At 42.3% G+C, this 16,376-nt stretch overlaps 1 protein-coding gene across 1 annotated transcript in view; it reads left to right on the forward strand.

The window, feature by feature from the left end:
• The window catches only part of SLC18A1 (solute carrier family 18 member A1), a 26,203-nt gene extending 10,312 nt beyond the window's left edge, over positions 1-15,891 (forward strand). Inside the window, exons 5-16 of the mRNA XM_027865534.1 lie at positions 270-353; positions 985-1,077; positions 2,261-2,350; positions 2,568-2,611; positions 6,403-6,463; positions 6,546-6,641; positions 11,217-11,295; positions 12,568-12,619; positions 14,003-14,066; positions 14,530-14,649; positions 14,929-15,062; positions 15,778-15,891. Of these exons, the coding sequence (XP_027721335.1) occupies positions 270-353; positions 985-1,077; positions 2,261-2,350; positions 2,568-2,611; positions 6,403-6,463; positions 6,546-6,641; positions 11,217-11,295; positions 12,568-12,619; positions 14,003-14,066; positions 14,530-14,649; positions 14,929-15,062; positions 15,778-15,891 (1,031 nt within the window). The remainder of the gene's footprint in view (positions 1-269; positions 354-984; positions 1,078-2,260; positions 2,351-2,567; positions 2,612-6,402; positions 6,464-6,545; positions 6,642-11,216; positions 11,296-12,567; positions 12,620-14,002; positions 14,067-14,529; positions 14,650-14,928; positions 15,063-15,777) is intronic.
• The last annotated feature ends 485 nt before the right edge of the window (positions 15,892-16,376 follow it).

A 16,376-nucleotide genomic window follows, 5' to 3' on the forward strand; every position in this document is an offset into this window, starting at 1 on the left:
CACTTAACTCTCCAATAGATCTCCCCTACATTAGGTTGGAAGCTTCTCAAGTTCCTGAACTGTCTTGTATGGCTCACAGTTTATGGCACAGAGCTGCTCACATAAAAGAAATATATCCCCTTTGGTCTGAACTTGTTAAAAGATCCTCCATTATAAAGCAGGGATGAGTATGAAGGCCATGTGACATAGTGATTGTTTTTATAATAGTTCAAGGGCTTGGATCCATTTGCTGATTTCGTTATTCTTGGTGGTCTCTTCTCTCTGCCCAGTGTTTGCTTTTTCAGGCACCTACACACTTCTTTTCTTGGCCCGAACCCTTCAAGGCATTGGATCCTCTTTTTCATCAGTTGCAGGTAATCCAACACTTTCCTCTTTCTTCTTCAACCTTCCCTTCCTTTCTTTTTCCCTTACCCTGTAGTCCCCTCCTCTCTTTCACTTCAGTTCCCTTTCCCAACCATGGAATTCAGATCCTTACATATTAGCAGTAGGATAGAAGCTAGAGACCTCCATATGTCGAGGAGAAGAAAGAGCACTGAAGCAAGAGACAGAGAAGACCTAGTTTTGAATTAGCTGTGTGACCTAGGAGAGTCACAACCTTCCTGTGCCCCAGCTTCCTCATCTGTAAAATGAGGCGGTGGGGCTAAATGACTTGTGAAGTCTCTGTCAGCTTTAAATCCTATGATGCAAAGAAAATCTTGGTTTTGAAAAAGGTACTGGAGTAAAACCTAGTGGGAGGTAGCAAGAATGGGATATTGGAATTCTTTTTTTTTCTAATTTAAGTTGCAAGATTGGCTTGAGGCAAGATTGTCAAATTTACCTTCAGCATGCCTCCTACTCCTGTCCTGGTCCAACCCATCCACTTCATGTTATAGCTCTCAATATCCACCCCTTCCCCTGTTGTTCTTTCCCCATAACCTCCCTCATCCTACAGCTTCCTAGGTGCTGAGAACCTGCTTTCTTATCCTTTTGTTTTTCCATCTGCAGGACTTGGGATGCTGGCCAGTGTATATACAGATGATTATGAGAGGGGAAGTGCTATGGGCATTGCCCTGGGTGGTCTGGCTTTGGGAGTGTTAGGTAAATACGTCTTTATTTCCAAATATTGGTTAGAAAACTAATGATTGCTTGGGACCTGGCATACACTGACTGAGTCATTCCTATATTCAGACAAGGTGAAGGTAGGTCCTGCATGGGAGGGGTAGGTAAGTCAGGAGCAACAGTCTTCCCTCTAGCCAACTTTTTTTAGTAATCTTCTCTATTACATAAAAACAAAGAAATAGAATACCTTTTAAAAAGAACAAATAAAATTCCGTAAAATTATTGAATCTTGATTCTATAACCCAATATCTCTCCTCATTTTTTTCCCTTCTCTTAAGCAAGGTAATGTTCCTTGAAATGATAAGCTGCTACTTAGTTACTTGACTGACCTTCCAACAAGTTTTTTTCCCCTCCCTGAGGCTCAATTTCTTCGTTTGTAAAGTGAGGAGGTTGTATTTGATATTTGTCAAGGTTCCTTGAAGATCTAAATCTATAATCTACTGGTCCTATGATTACCCCCAGGTCTTATCCTTTGCTTATCATCTTTGTTGTTGTTTTTTTTTAAACCAGAACTTCTTTTAGCTTATTCCTTAAACAATTTCCTCTTGTGGCAAGATCAAGGGACCTAGATCAGGAGATCTAGGTTTAAGTTCTGATTCTGTTTTTATTAGCTGTGTGACCTTGACAGCAAAGGACCTCATCTTTCTGAACTGTCATTATCTCATCAATAAAATGAAAAATTTGAAAGATGAGAACTAAGGTACTTTACAACAGTGTATCAAATTCAAATAGAAATGGGGGCCACTAATCTGTTCATAAAAATCCTTGCTGGCTCCATACTGACTTTTTAAAAAAATGTAATATAGTCTGTGGTTTACTGTATTTTTATTTATTTTGTTAAATATTTCCCAATTACATTTTAATTTGAGGGAATTTGAGTGTTTTAGCTCATGTATGGGCTTCATCTTTGACACCTCTGCTTTGTAGCTCTGGTAGTCCACAGTCCAGCAAATAAGTCTTTATTTGAAGATCTGCTATGTGCCCAACACTGTGTTCAGCATGAAGAAATATAAGACATACTTTCTGTTCCCAAGGATCCTGAAGTCTAATGGGGGTGTTAAAAGAGAGAGATCCGTTTACACAGACACAAAACACTATTAAGTGGTACCTTTAAACCCAGTCTCTGCCGTACCTGACCGCTTGCTGTCCCTTTGCTTTACAGTGGGGGCTCCCTTTGGAAGCCTGATGTATGAATTTGTTGGCAAACCTGTTCCCTTCCTTATTCTGGCATTGCTGGCCCTGATGGATGGAGGTGAGTGAGCCATCCTTAAAGGTAATGGGTTAGAAACATTTTGTGTCATGGTGCTAGCCGTGGGCTCTAAGAAGTTGTTACCAAAACATTTTGACAAAAATCATGGCTAGAGCCATCCAGGGAAGAAGGAAGTAGGTCACTGAAACTGCTATTGACTCTAGTAACTGCTGAAGTCTCAAGAAAAATGCACATACTGAAATTTCTTTCCCCATTTCAGCTCTACAGCTCTGTATTCTACAACCTTCCAAGATCTGCCCTGAGGTAAGCGGTACCTGTGTTATTGTTGCTGTTGTTGTTGTTGTTGTTATTGCTATTACTATTCATCTCATTCTTATCTTTTATGTATGGAGTTCAGATAGAAATTTCCTTGGGAAAGTCATTCTTCTGCTATTATTTTTTTTACATTTGATGTTCCACCGACAATTTCACAGGTGCATAAAAGAACTGTTTTTTTTGTAAGTAAATAAGGATAGTAGTAGTGCATTTTGGTTGAAAGGAACCTGGCCCCAGAGTCACAGGACTTGGCTTTAAATCCTGTCTCTGACAGTACCTGCATCAACTCAAACAAGGCATTTAAACTCTTTGGACCTTACTTGACCCACCTGTAAAATAAAGAAATTGAACTAGGTGGCCTCTGAGGGCCCTCTGGTTTTAGATCTACAATCCTAGGGTTCAGCTGAGATGTGGTAAGCTCGTCCTCTTACTCACTAAAAGCACTTTTGTGACAATTCCGGTAGCAGATAGAACGGCATTATTATTTCTATTAGTAATAATAATAATTCACATTTATATAGCACTTTGCAGTTCAGAAAGTGCATTCTTTTCCCCCTTGTCAGGTGGCTAATGCGATTACATTAAGCAATCTACTGTGTGCCAGGCACTGTACTGATCTCTGGGGACACAAGCATAAAAATGAAACAATCTCTGACCGCCTGGTCATCCTTGGTTTATAGATGATGAGACTGAGGCTAGTAGTCAGAAGGCTAATAAAGTATTTAGAATCTAGGTCTCCTGACTATGCATCCAGTGCTCTTGCCATTAGATGACTCTATCTTCTACTACAAACTCTTCATTAGTCATTGCAGGAGGTATGTTGGGTAGCTGATATGCTGGGAAGATCATACTAACTCAATCATTGCAGTTCTTACATCCAGCTGCAGGCGAATACGGTGAAAGAAGGTGAAGAATACTGATGCTTGGGAGATGAGGAAAGTGGGATTGACTGGTTTTTTTGCACCTGGGGTAGCTTCAGATAAGAAAAGAGGAGAGGACAAGGTTGTGTAAATTTGTAGGTTACAGAAGGCGGGACACGTTGCTGGATAAGAGGCAGGTTTGAGAGAGGCCGCTCAGAGTGAAGAATGTCTTGCTCTTGCTGAGAACTCCAAATCAGCACAAATTGGTATTACAACAGCATGTGGGATTATGTCATAACTCTGTGACATCTGATATTGATGCCATCGTACCTGTAAGGAAAAGTCACAGAGAGAGGGGTCAGTGATCAGTGGGCAAAAGGCTAGAAAATAAAGCAAGGATGAAGGTCTCATCTCTACTCCCATGCTTATCCTTCACCTGAGCTAAACAACTCTGCAAGGTTTTGCCCATGGTGTCCAGGAATCTCTTGACTTCTTGAGATGATGACAACTCCTAAGACATAGACATTTTTCTTTTAGGATTCCAGGGATTATAGCAAATGCTACCAGAGAATAGGATGTCTGGGTGGGTTAGTATCTAGTGTACCAGGGAATGGAGATGTGACAAGCATTTGAAATCTGTGTCCCACAGCAGAGGAGTAAACTGATCACCCCTCTACAAAGACTCTGAAAATGGGAATGGGTTCATTTGGCAAGTTAACTTATATAACCCTCCCCCCACCTTAAGTCTGGAGCCAAGATAAAATTGCTCTCCAGTTTTCCCCTGAGCTGTACGCTGCAGATAAAAGTGCCCCAAAGCAATTTATCAGGCTGTGTCTGGTAGGGAGTGACCTTTGTGTGACTAATGGTTTGATGGGTATCGGTTCTTCCACACTGTCAGAGGACACTTGAGAAGCAAGACACATAATAGGGTAATCCTGGGGGAAAAAAAGCCACTGGACTGGGATTCAGAAGACCTGGGTTCTGGTTTCAGCTCTGCCACTTATAGGCCATGTGACCTTGAAGATGTCACTTTTCCTGGCCCTCAGTTTGCTCCTTTTAAAAAAAGAGTGTTGAATTACATGAACTCTAAGTTCCCCTCCTGTTGAAATATTCTATGATTCTAAAACGGCAAGGTGGAATGTCCGGAGGGCACAATAGCATGATTAAAATGCAAACCAGTTCCCTTACTGGATTCTAACCTGGGTAGACTTGTAAGCAGCTAAGCTTGGGTCCCTGTGGGCTATCTACCTACACAGGAAATGGGAGACCTCAAAAAGACAGAAATTTAGACCCTAGCTCAGTGACAATGGAGGCATTTCACTACATAGAGGTCAAAGGACTTGAGTAGCAGCTTCCTCCAAATGCCCCTTACATTGTGTACACTTTACCTACACTCATTCATTTGGACCTCACAATAACCTAGTGAGGTAGGAGTTATAAGTATTATTACTCCCTTGCAGTAGGTGTTGTTATTCAGTCGTTTCAGTAGTGTCTGACTCTTTGTGACCTACTGTGGGGTTTTCTTGGTAAAGATACTGAATTGGTTTGCCATTTCCTTCTCTAATTCATTTTATAGATGAGGAAACTGAGGCAGAGAGAGGTTAAGTGACTTACCCAGAGTCACACAGCTAGTAAATGTCTGAGGCGGGATTTGAATTCATGTCTTCCTGACTCCAGTCCCAATGCTCTTAGAGTAGATAAAAGCATGAAAAAGCATTTAAGCATTTTCTATATGCCATGCATTGTGCTAATGAACACTGGGGATACATATACAAAACGAAGACCATCTTTGACCTCAAAGAGCTTCCATTGCAATAGAAGGGGAAAACCCCAAAAGGGACGGAAGTGGTGGTCTGAGAAGGGCATGTTGTTTGGAAAGGCTGGTGAATAGAACAAATAGAGATAGGAGTGGATAGACACACCCTTTCTAGGAACAATAGTAAGTATTGATTTGATTTTGGCTACTGAAAAGAAAAGAATGTGGGAGGAGGAGGAGGAGGAGTGTACCTCAGCTAAGTTAGAAGATGGCTAGGGGGTAGGGTGGGGAGGAAATAGAAACCTGGGCTCTATCTGCCTAATGTGGGCCTCTATGAGGCACTCACCAAGCAGGATCTCCCAGTGGTCACACAGCTAGTAAACTAGTAAATATCAAAGGCAGAATTTGTTCCTAAGTCTATGTAATAATAACAATAATATCTAGCATTTATATAGTGCTTTAAGGTGTGAAAAGCACTTTACAAACATTATCTTATTTTGTCCTCACTATCATCCAGGGAGGTAAGTGCCATTATTATGCTCATTTTACAGGTGAGGAAACTGAGGCAGACTTGTCTCTTACAGCTAGTTTCTGAAGTTGGGTTTGGACTTCCTGGCTCCAGGTCCTATTCATTGCACTATCTAGTTGCCTATAGGCAGCTATCTGACTCCCAAGTAAAGTACTCTATCAATTTTTCTATGCTGCTGCAGGAGTTTGGAACTAGACCAGGGGTGGGGAACCTGCAGGCCACATGTGGCCTCTCAGGTTCCCCACCCCTGGGCTAGACATTACCCTGGCTCTGTCACTAACCAGCTATGTGACCTATTAGATTATAGTTTCTATGAGATTTAAAATCCTTTGGGGCTGGGACTAGATCTTTAAAATCTTCACACACCTCATAATACCCAGGAAGCCTGGCATCTTGTTCATGATAGATACTTACTAAACATTTGTTGAATAAATGAATGAAAGGATGGATGAATGACCCTTCACTTACTTTGAGCTTCATTTTGTTCATTGATCAAACAGGAATAATACAGCCTGTTTTATCTAGTCCATACACAGAAGAATATAGATGTAGACATGTTTTAAGAAGAACAAGTTGCTATTACAATCAGAAAGAATTTTCATTTCCTTCAAAAGGATTTTTTTATTTCCTCCAGAGTTCCAAAGGCACTCCCATCTTAACTCTTCTGAGAGACCCTTACATCCTGGTGGCTGCAGGTAACCTTTCTCGCTGGGATAGAAAGGGAGTTGGGGGCTTTGGCTGGGGCAGCTGGAGAGCTCATCAGAACCATCTCTTCAGGTTCCCTCTGCTTTGCCAACATGGGCGTGGCCATACTGGAGCCTACACTGCCTATATGGATGATGCAGACCATGTGTTCCCCCAAGTGGCAACTGGGTAAGTATCAGATCCTCAAGCCATCTCAGCGGGAGTGTGGAGCAGGTGGTGGGGGGAGTAGTCTTCTTTTGTTGGCTTGACACTTTCCAAATGGCCCAGAGGTCAGTCTCTCTAGCTGGGCTCCAAAAGGTGGACTGTCTCCTTTGATGGGGCAGTAGAACTATGTTTTCTTGTTTTCTCTCCTATGCCTGGTATACATGAGCTAAGTCTGAGGACATTAGGGAGGGAAGAGGGAAGGAGGAATAGGACACTTCTGGGCCTAGATTTTGGATTTTTGGGAAAGGAAGCAAAAATAAAGTGGTTCCTAGCTGCTGGAAAGAACAAGGATTTGCGATAAAGTGAGAATAAGCCCTAACCAATTCAAAAGTAAATGAGAAGGAGGGGGGGGACAACATTTGCTAAATGATGGAGGGTAGGGAGTACTAAGGCTTATGTTAATGTCAACAATCCATTTTTTCTTTTTTATTTCCCTGTCTGTCTATTCAAATCACTAAATAACCCTCCCTTCTTCTTCATCTCCCCTCTCCACCTACCTGGCATAGTGGGTAGTGCACTGGACTTAGGATCAGGGAGACCTGAGTTCAAATCCTGCCTCAGATCCTTACTGGTTGTGTGATCCTGGACATGTCACTTAAACTCTTGTTGAGCCTCATTTTATTCATGTTGTGAGGATCAAATGAAATAATATGCATAAAGTACTTTTCAGAACTCAAAGTGTCTTATTAAAAATGTTAGCTCTTCTTCTCAGGCCTAGATCTTCAGGCAGCTCCACTGTGACTTCTTTCCTCCTTCAAGGTAGACTTTGATTTTTTTTTTTGTAAGTTCATCTTGCCTGTGTGAGAATGCCAGGGAAAAGAAATGGGATTCAGTGAGAAGGGGGTGATTTTCCCTGGTCTGTAACCCTGTTCTCCCTTGTGCAAGGCTGTGGATCCAGGGCTAGTAACTCCAATTTCCCCATGCCCCTGGTCCTTTGACTACCTTTCAGGAAGAAACCTCTACAACACAGTTTGGGTCACCAGTGGGGCCCCAGCTTTTTCCAGGAAGTCCAAGGCAGAGGGACAGGGAAGGCTACGTGCCAATTAGTCACAGTTGCTGAAGTCGAAGCTGGTGGCAATGGGGAAGGGAGAAGCTGATAGAGATACGATGTTTGCTGAATGCCCAATATAATGTTCCAAATCTAATTTTCTGGGAGGACAATGTGAGGTTAGGCTCTGATCTGTACTCCCCACTTTCTCCTCAATTGAATTTCCCTCACCAGAAGCTGGCTCTGGCCATGACCGTTAATCAAATTAGGTCCTATTCAGGAGGTACCATTCGTACAGATAATATTCCCCCTGGCTCTTTTGACTCTTGGTGGAGGGCGAGTGACAGATGCAAGCTTCCCTGAGCTGTGGCTTCCTTGCTTGGGAACAAGTCATGGGAAGGCCTGAGAAAGCATTTCAAAAAATCTTAGGGTCATAGATAAAAGCCATTTAATCCAAACCCCTCATTTTATAGATGAGGAAACTGAGGATCAGAGAGGTGAGAAGACCTTCCCTTGATTACACAGGGAGTAAGCATCGGAGATAGAATTTGGATCCAATTCCTGGATTTTCAGAGGCTGTGTTTTTTATTCTAGACTAACATAGAATTCTAGAGCTGGAAGGCACCTCCGGGCTCCCCTTATTAGAACACCTTCATCTTCCAGAGGAAGACACTAAGTCCTGGGGAGGGAAAGTCACTTGCTCAAGGTCACCCAGTGAGTGAGTAGCAGAACTAGAATCAGAACCCAGGATTCCCAGTTCAATACTTTCCCTACCACATCACACCACTTTTGGCCTTCTGGATGCTGCAATCATTTTGTTGAACGAGGACACTGATGCATTTGCAGATTGCTAAAGTAGAAAGCATTTACCTCTTATAAGCCCTTTCTCTAACATTTTGCCCTGAATTCAGCCTAAAAGAAACACAGCTGTGATATAATCAATTATACCTGAATATCTGAGGCACACTAAAAAGCAATGTCCTACCACTGCAAAGGGTTTGCTGTGCAGTCTGTCCATGGCTATAAGTAGCATCCTTCCACTCTGGCACCTCTTTATTCACTGAATGCTGATCAAAAGGGAATGGATTACACGTTGCAAGATGTTGCCAAACTCTGTTTGATAGCTAAACTCCTGGTTCATGGAGTAGAATGAAGCAATAACTGAGATGTCAGAAATGTATCTAAGAGACCAGAGGGTTTCCAGGAAGTAACTTTACCCAAGGCACAATAGGGTAGCTATTGCCTTTATTAAAAAGAGTAATTATTATAGACCTGCAGGATCAGCTAAAACAGCTGTCATTTAGTGTAGACAAACTATGCCAGAGGCACTTTGTTTCCTGTCTATTGAAAGTATATATTGAAAATAAATAAGTCACACCTAGTAATTTGTGAAACATTTATCTCTGGCCTAATTATAATTTCAGTGGTTATTTATCTTTTAAAGTATGGCAATATTGCTTCCCCTTAACCCAGAAAGAAGTAGGAAATGGGGCCAAAGACACAGAGGAGGAAACCAGGCCCCTGATTTGGACTGCTTATTTATTCCTGGTGTTTGTAGTCCAAAAGGACTTATTGCATTTCTCTCTCTCTCTCTTTCTCTCTCTGTCTCTCCTTCTCCCTCTCCCTCTCTCTCCCCTTCCCTCTCTTTCTCTCCCTAGCTCCCACACATAATAGGAGATACACACAGTATCTTATTTTCTCATGAAAGTGCTAGATAGCATAGGACCCAATAAAAGCCATTGAGTTCCAATCATGGGTTAACATGCCACTACTTGTCCCAGCCATGAATTCTAACGCTATGTCTTTCTCTGGGTGTGGCAGCTGCCCTTTTGGGTCCGCTAAGATTGTGAGAACATTGGACAGATGAGAGAAGTGTCTTTTACTTAAGACCCTGACACTTCCTGTTTTGGTTTGTTGTTTTTGTTTTTCAGGCAATTGGGGTTAAGTGACTTGCCCAGGGTCACACAGCTAGTAAGTGTCAAGTGTTTGGTCTAAGGTCAGATTTGAACTCAGGTCCTCCTGACTTCAGGGCTGTGCTCTATCCACTGTGCCACCTAGCTGACCCTACTTCCTGTTTAGTATGGTTTCTCTTACCCCTAGTTCTGGGCAGTTATCTGGTAAGTGTGCCCTAGTATAGAAGCATGGCCAGGAGGGAAAGTGGATAATGGCTCCATGAAAATCCATCCACACTGCTGGTGTTTGGAAAGTGGGGTGTTACTTAAAACTCTGAGATTTGCTGCTGTTGAGTCAGGGGCATCACCTTCATAAACGGAAGTGTTCTTCACAGCTGTAGATCCAGGGACATTAGAAAGGGAAAGACATTCTAAAGGCATTGTATAGTGCCTTTCCATTTATAAAATACTTTTACAATTCATATCTCATTTGATTCTTACAACAATGCCATGAAAAAGAAAGTGTTACTATTAGCCAAGCCAACAAGCAATTATTAAGCACCTACTATTTGCTAGACATTTTGGGGGGGGGGGGTTAGGCAATGGGGTTAACTGACTTGCCTGGGGTCACACAGCTAGTAAGTGTCAAGTATCTGAGGCCAGATTTGAACTCAGGTCCTCCTGATTCCAAGGCCAGTGCTCTATCCCCTGTGCCACCTTAGACACTTTCTATGCCTCCCCCCCCCCAAATCCCCGTTTTCAAAGAGCTCAATCTAATGGGGGAAAGGGAGGGGACCATGTATAAACAAAACATACTGGAGAAATTGGAGATGATCTCAAAAAGAAAGTAATAACTATTAAAGGGGATTGGTAAGTCTTCTTGAAGAAGGTGGGATTCTAGCTGAGATGACTTGAAGGAAGCCAAGGAAGCCGAGAGAGAATTACAGATTTTAGGGAACAGCCAATGAAAATGCCCACAGTAAGGTGATGGAAAGCCTTTTTAGAGGAATAGCAAGGAGGCCACTGTCACTGGGTTGTATGAAGGTATAAGAAACCTGGAAAGATAGGAAGGGGACAGGTTATGAATTATATTTGACCCTGGAGGTAATAGAGGGTGGGGTGACATGGTCAGACCTGTACTATTATCACCCCATTCTACAGGTTAGGAAACTGAGGCTTTAAGAGGCCAGTGACTTCAGTTCCAGTTAACATCTGGACAATGACAAAAAAAAAATTACCAAGGTACAGAGATCTGATTCCTAAATCAATGTTCTTCCCACTACACAATGGTAATAGTTAACATGAATAATAAGCATTTTCCTTTGCCTCCCAAGCAGGAATGTTCCCTACCTCTTTTCACTCATTTCACCCATGGTTTGAAGCAAGAACTACAGTGCTCAAGTTAACATCATCCTGTGTATTGGTCATTCTCTGCCACAGGTCAAGGTGTAGGTGGGAAGGCAACATACCTGCTTTGCACAGGGATTCCCTTTGTTGTATGAGGCCCAGAGTGAATGGGGGGTTTGTAAAATAGAGAAAAGGTTTTCTCTGACTATCCTAGGGAGTAAAGTATAGGACAGGGGCACGATTCCTTCAAAGGGAGAAGTTCCGACAGGAGCAAAAATGAGAAAGCCCAAAGAAGTGTTTTTCTCTCTCTAGGTCTAGCCTTCCTGCCTGCCAGTGTGTCCTATCTTATTGGCACCAACCTCTTTGGGGTATTGGCCAACAAGATGGGTCGGTAAGTAATCTGTAAGTTGGAGAGGGTGTAGAAAGGCAAGATAGTGGTTGTAGCATCTGTTAAGGAGATCATGGAATCACACAAAGTTAGAACCAAAAGAAACAACTTTGTTGTTGCTGTTCAGTGATTTCAGTCATGTCCAATTCTTTGTGACCCCATTTGGGGTTTTCTTGGCAAAGATATTGGAGTGGTTTGCCATTTCCTTCTACAGCCCATTTTACAAATGAGGAAACTGAGGCAAATAGGGTTAAGTGACTTGCCCAGGGTCACACAGCTAGCTAGTAAGTATCTGAGGCCAAATTTGAACTCAGGAAGATGAGTCTTCTTGACTTAAGGCCTGGCACTCTATTCACTTCACCACATAGCTGCCTTCTTAACTTCTTAACTACCTGAAAAGTGAAGTGAGCTCCCTCATGAGGTACTGGGGTCTCCATCACTTGACATCTTCAAACAAAGGGTGGATGGCCACTTGTCTGGGATATATTATAGGGGGTTCTTGTTCAGATATTAATGGCCTCTGAGGGTCTTTTTTATCTGAGAAATTTTGGAGTTTCTTCTAAACAACATGATTTTCCGTCTTAGACTATCAAAGCCACCTTGGATGTTATTGAAGGGAAGTCCACATAAGGATGGAGAATTTGTCCATCGATGTACTTATTGAGCATCTACCAGGTTCATGGCACTGTGCTAAGACCTAAGAGGGGCACATAGGAAATATAAGACACAATCTTTATTCTTTAGGCTCTTATGATTTAGCTGGGAGTGGGGTTGGGAAGGACATACTCATAAAAAAAGATCACTAAGAACACAAGCAGTACATGACCAGCAAATGCCAAAAGGAGTAGTGTAGTCAGTTTACTGGGCATCAAGAAGGAAAAGTACATCATAGGTTAAGGTGATCTGGGAAGGACTTATTGAGGTTTTGTGCTGGGCCTTGAAGAATGATTAGGACTTAGATCAATGAAGGGAGAGAGAGGGCATTTCAAGTAGGGCAAATGGCCTGAGCAAAGACTCAAGAGCGATTCTCATAGTTCAGATATCCACCACATCTCCTCTAGAAAGAAAAAGAGAAAAGAGTGTCTTCCCACGAGGTGAAGCAATGTCTACATCTAGTCAGGTCTAGAGATGTTGCTTTGTTTAAATAGGAAGTAGTTTCTGGAAATGGTACTCAGATAGTGTACTAACTGGCCATCTTTGGTAGTGATGGGGTTAGGGTTGGGGCTGGAGGTAAATGATGTCTCCCTAAAGTGGTTGCTTGCTTCCTTTTTATAGATGGCTTTGTTCTTTGATTGGAATGTTGGTAGTAGGTACCAGCCTGCTCTGTGTGAGTATATCTAGGTATCTTTGGGTTAGACCAGCCCCTAGGGACCCAGCTTCAAAGCCAATTCTTTTGAGAAACAAGGCAGGACAACAAATGTCCATCTTCTATTCCCTGGTGGAAAAACCTTCACTGAAACAAAGGCCTTATTCAGGGGCTCAAGATCTGGGCAAGAGGTGATGACACAGGTTGAAACTGGTTTGGGTAACCACAAATTATAATTCCTGTCACTATTCAACATGAGACTTGAAGGTGGGAGGGGAGAGAAGATAAGAAAGGGTACCTTAGTGAAGGAAGAAAAAGCCAGAATGACTGAGAATCAGTGTAGTATAGCCTGGGACCTATGGGTTAATGATGTTTCAGAGAATTCATACCAAGATATCCTTTATTCAGTCCTTCCCAAGACTAGAACTGTGACAATAGCTGAAATGGAAAGGTCCCTTCCACACAGAAGTAATCCATTGTGACAACATTCCAAATAAATCAGAGAAATAGGAAAATGATTGTTCTCTTTAAAAGAATCTCCTTTTAAAATGTAAATATACCTGATAACAAGTTATCAGTTGTTAATACTTTACTTATCAGTTAATATGTCATTGGAGATTAGTATACTTTCAAAAGAATGGGACAAAGACTAAGTTTGGGGGAAGAGAGGGAACTAGCCCTGAGAAGTTTGTGAGTGTGTGTGTGTGTGTGTGTGTGTGAGTGTGTGTGTGTGTATGTGTGTTGTTAAAGGTTCTAAATTTTTTTATGTCATGGTGACTTTTGGCAATGTAGTGCAATCTATGGACCTCTTTTCATAATAATATTTTTAAATACATAAAATAAAACACACAGGATTACTAAAGAAGTCAATTATAAAATTGTAAATTTTTTTTACAATACAAGTTCACTGACCACCCCCCTCAAAAAAAATCTATCCATTGACCCCAGGTTAAGAATCCCTGTTATAGGCCATAGAGGTGGTACATCAAAGTTGAACTGCACTTATCTAACCATTTTTCCCAGGGTCACTTTGACTGTACCATGAAATAATTTTTTATCCCATTTTTAGTATGAGTTGACATAGACTGTCAGCCCCAGCTGTAGTATAGTTCTTTCAGTTCAGTGTTTGTTGAAGACTTACCTACTCCCTTTATACACACACACACACATACACACACACACAAACACACATACACATACACACATACATATTCAGTTAGGAACTTCGTGAAAACTTTTTGATGATAACAATAACAATGGAGAACAAGAATGTGAAGGTTTAGATGTGGGAAGAATCTGTGGTACAGAGCTGCCTACTCCCTTTATACAACCATCAGAGACCTTTGGATAACATTCATAGGGTGTCACACCTTGAATACTCTCTGCTTTTGTTTTTCCTCAAAGGTTCCTCTTGCTCAGAATATTTTTGGTCTCATTGGCCCCAATGGGGGACTAGGCTTTGCTATTGGTAAGAACTTTCTTCAAAGAAGGAAGCCAAGCATGCAATTCTTCCTCCATCCTGTCTCCCTTCCCTCTCCTCCCTATTTCAGCTTTCCTGGGCCTGAGAACTCACCTTGATATTGAGTTCTGGGTCAGCTGGCTTCCCTGATCCTTCCTCTGGTCTAGGCTGGGTATGGGGAGTGAATGAGGGAGAAAGAAGAAATGAGGTAAAAGCAGTGGTGAGGAATTGCTGTTTGGGAAAGGCTTTGTAATTCCTACCTGGGGGAGGGAAGGTAGAGGAGAGGAAGAAAGAAAGAATTGAATTGGAAAGTGGATGGAGTAGAGATAAAATGAAAAAGAGAGAACCCAAGGAAAGAAGGAAGCGGAAAAGCATATATGCAAAATGCAGAAGGAAGAAGGCTGGGTAGGACAGAGTCCAGCAGGCCAGGAGGAATGATAGTGACTAATTGTGCTGTTTGCTTTGGCCACAGGCATGGTTGACTCTTCCATGATGCCCATCATGGCACACCTGGTGGACCTTCGCCACACATCTGTGTATGGGAGTGTCTATGCCATCGCTGATGTGGCTTTCTGCATGGGATTTGCTATTGGTATGGCCCCTGGAGAGACAACAGTCTAGACCTGCTTCCCCATAAGCTCTTGTCCCATTCCATCTCCTCGTTCCCACTTTGATTAGTCACTCAGTTTTAAATCGAGGTGGAATATCCAAAACACTCTTTGTTTCTCATGGCTGACCCTCGGTCCTGGGACCTTTGACTTATGTGACCATCTCCTTTCTGTATCCTTCCTACTTTCCAACAGCACAGTACCCACCCTCTTTCTGGTCTGTCTGGTGGATCTATGATAAATGCTTGATTTAACCCTTGCAGGGCCATCTACTGGGGGTGCTATTGTCCATGCTATTGGTTTTCCCTGGCTTATGGTCATCATCGGAGTCATCAACATTGCCTATGCTCCACTCTGCTACTACCTTCGAAGCCCCCCAGCCAAGGAAGAGAAGATTGTAAGGGACTGATTCTAACCATGCTGAAAGGGCCCCTCTTTTCTCTTTTCCTTCTTCCCTTTCCCTCATATTTCTCTGCCTTCCTCCTTTTCTATCCTTTCTCTCTTCTCTCATGAGCTTTTCCACCCTTTTTCATGGTAATTGTGAGGAGAGGCATCATAGGTTAGTAGGTAGAGGATTGATCTTGTAGTGAAGAAGTTCTGGGATCAAGCCCTGTCTATGGCACATGCTAGTTGAGTGTGATACATGGAGAAGTCATTTAATTTTTGAGTTCCCTGGGCTACTCATGACAGTAAGTTACCTAGAAGTGGCTGAGATACAGTGGTATATGAAGTTTCCACATTGGGAACTCACACTGATGAAATCACACATCCACAATAACAATTACTATGGCAATAATAATTCACCTTTCTGTTGAAGGTTTCTGCCTTACTTCTTCAAGGTTTATCTTATTTCCTCTTTCCTTTTCTACCTCTCCCTGTGGGTTCACAGAACATAGAAGTATTACTCAGTGACATTTGAAGGCTGACTGTGAATCATGAATTTAGTTGAGTTTGAATGGATGCAGGAAGCCTAAAAAGGAAGATCTTGGGCCCTTTCAGACTTTGATGTGAAAATTCACTTTGCCGAGACTTTGGGGATAGTTGGAGGGTGGTTGAGAACTAAGGTCTATAGACAAAGTGATAGGATTTTCTCTTTCTGTCTCTTTCTATAGGCAATTTTGAACCAGGAATGCCCAATGGAGACTAAGATCCATGGAATGCAGAAGTCTCAAAGGGAATTTCCTCTAAGTGATGGCAGTGAAGAGGAAGCAGAAAGTGAAGAATAGTGGGAGAAAAGGAGGCTCCTGCTTTGGGGACCTGGTGGGCATTGCTCCATATTGATGTCTCTCTCTCTTCTCCTTTCCCTGAAAAGTCCAATCTTGAAAGATACAGAACAAAATGCCTTCTAGATACTCTGTCCTAGGACTCTTCTTCCTTTTCTATCACCACCTGGGAAGGAAAAAAATTGAGACCTATGGGTTGTATTAAGCCAATTTCCTTTTCCTCCAGATACTTTGCTTGACCCATCCTTCCAGTTAAGGGGTAGAGAGGTGATTACTATCTTGCAAGGCTATTATGAAGCCAATTCAACGTAAGCAATGTCATCCATTGCTAAAGGTTGTTGGAGGAGGGTGCAGGGAGAGCACTAATCATGAGGAGGTACTCAGAGAGCACGGTGGGCTTATGTTCTTTTTGTCTTCCCAACCTATGCTGGATCTGACTGCTTTTCATATGTAGCATGTTGCAGTTGCTCTCTGGTCATTGACATGAT

This window comes from Vombatus ursinus, unplaced genomic scaffold, assembly GCF_900497805.2.
Source record: "Vombatus ursinus unplaced genomic scaffold, bare-nosed wombat genome assembly UNPS02014778.1, whole genome shotgun sequence".
NCBI lineage: Eukaryota > Metazoa > Chordata > Mammalia > Diprotodontia > Vombatidae > Vombatus > Vombatus ursinus.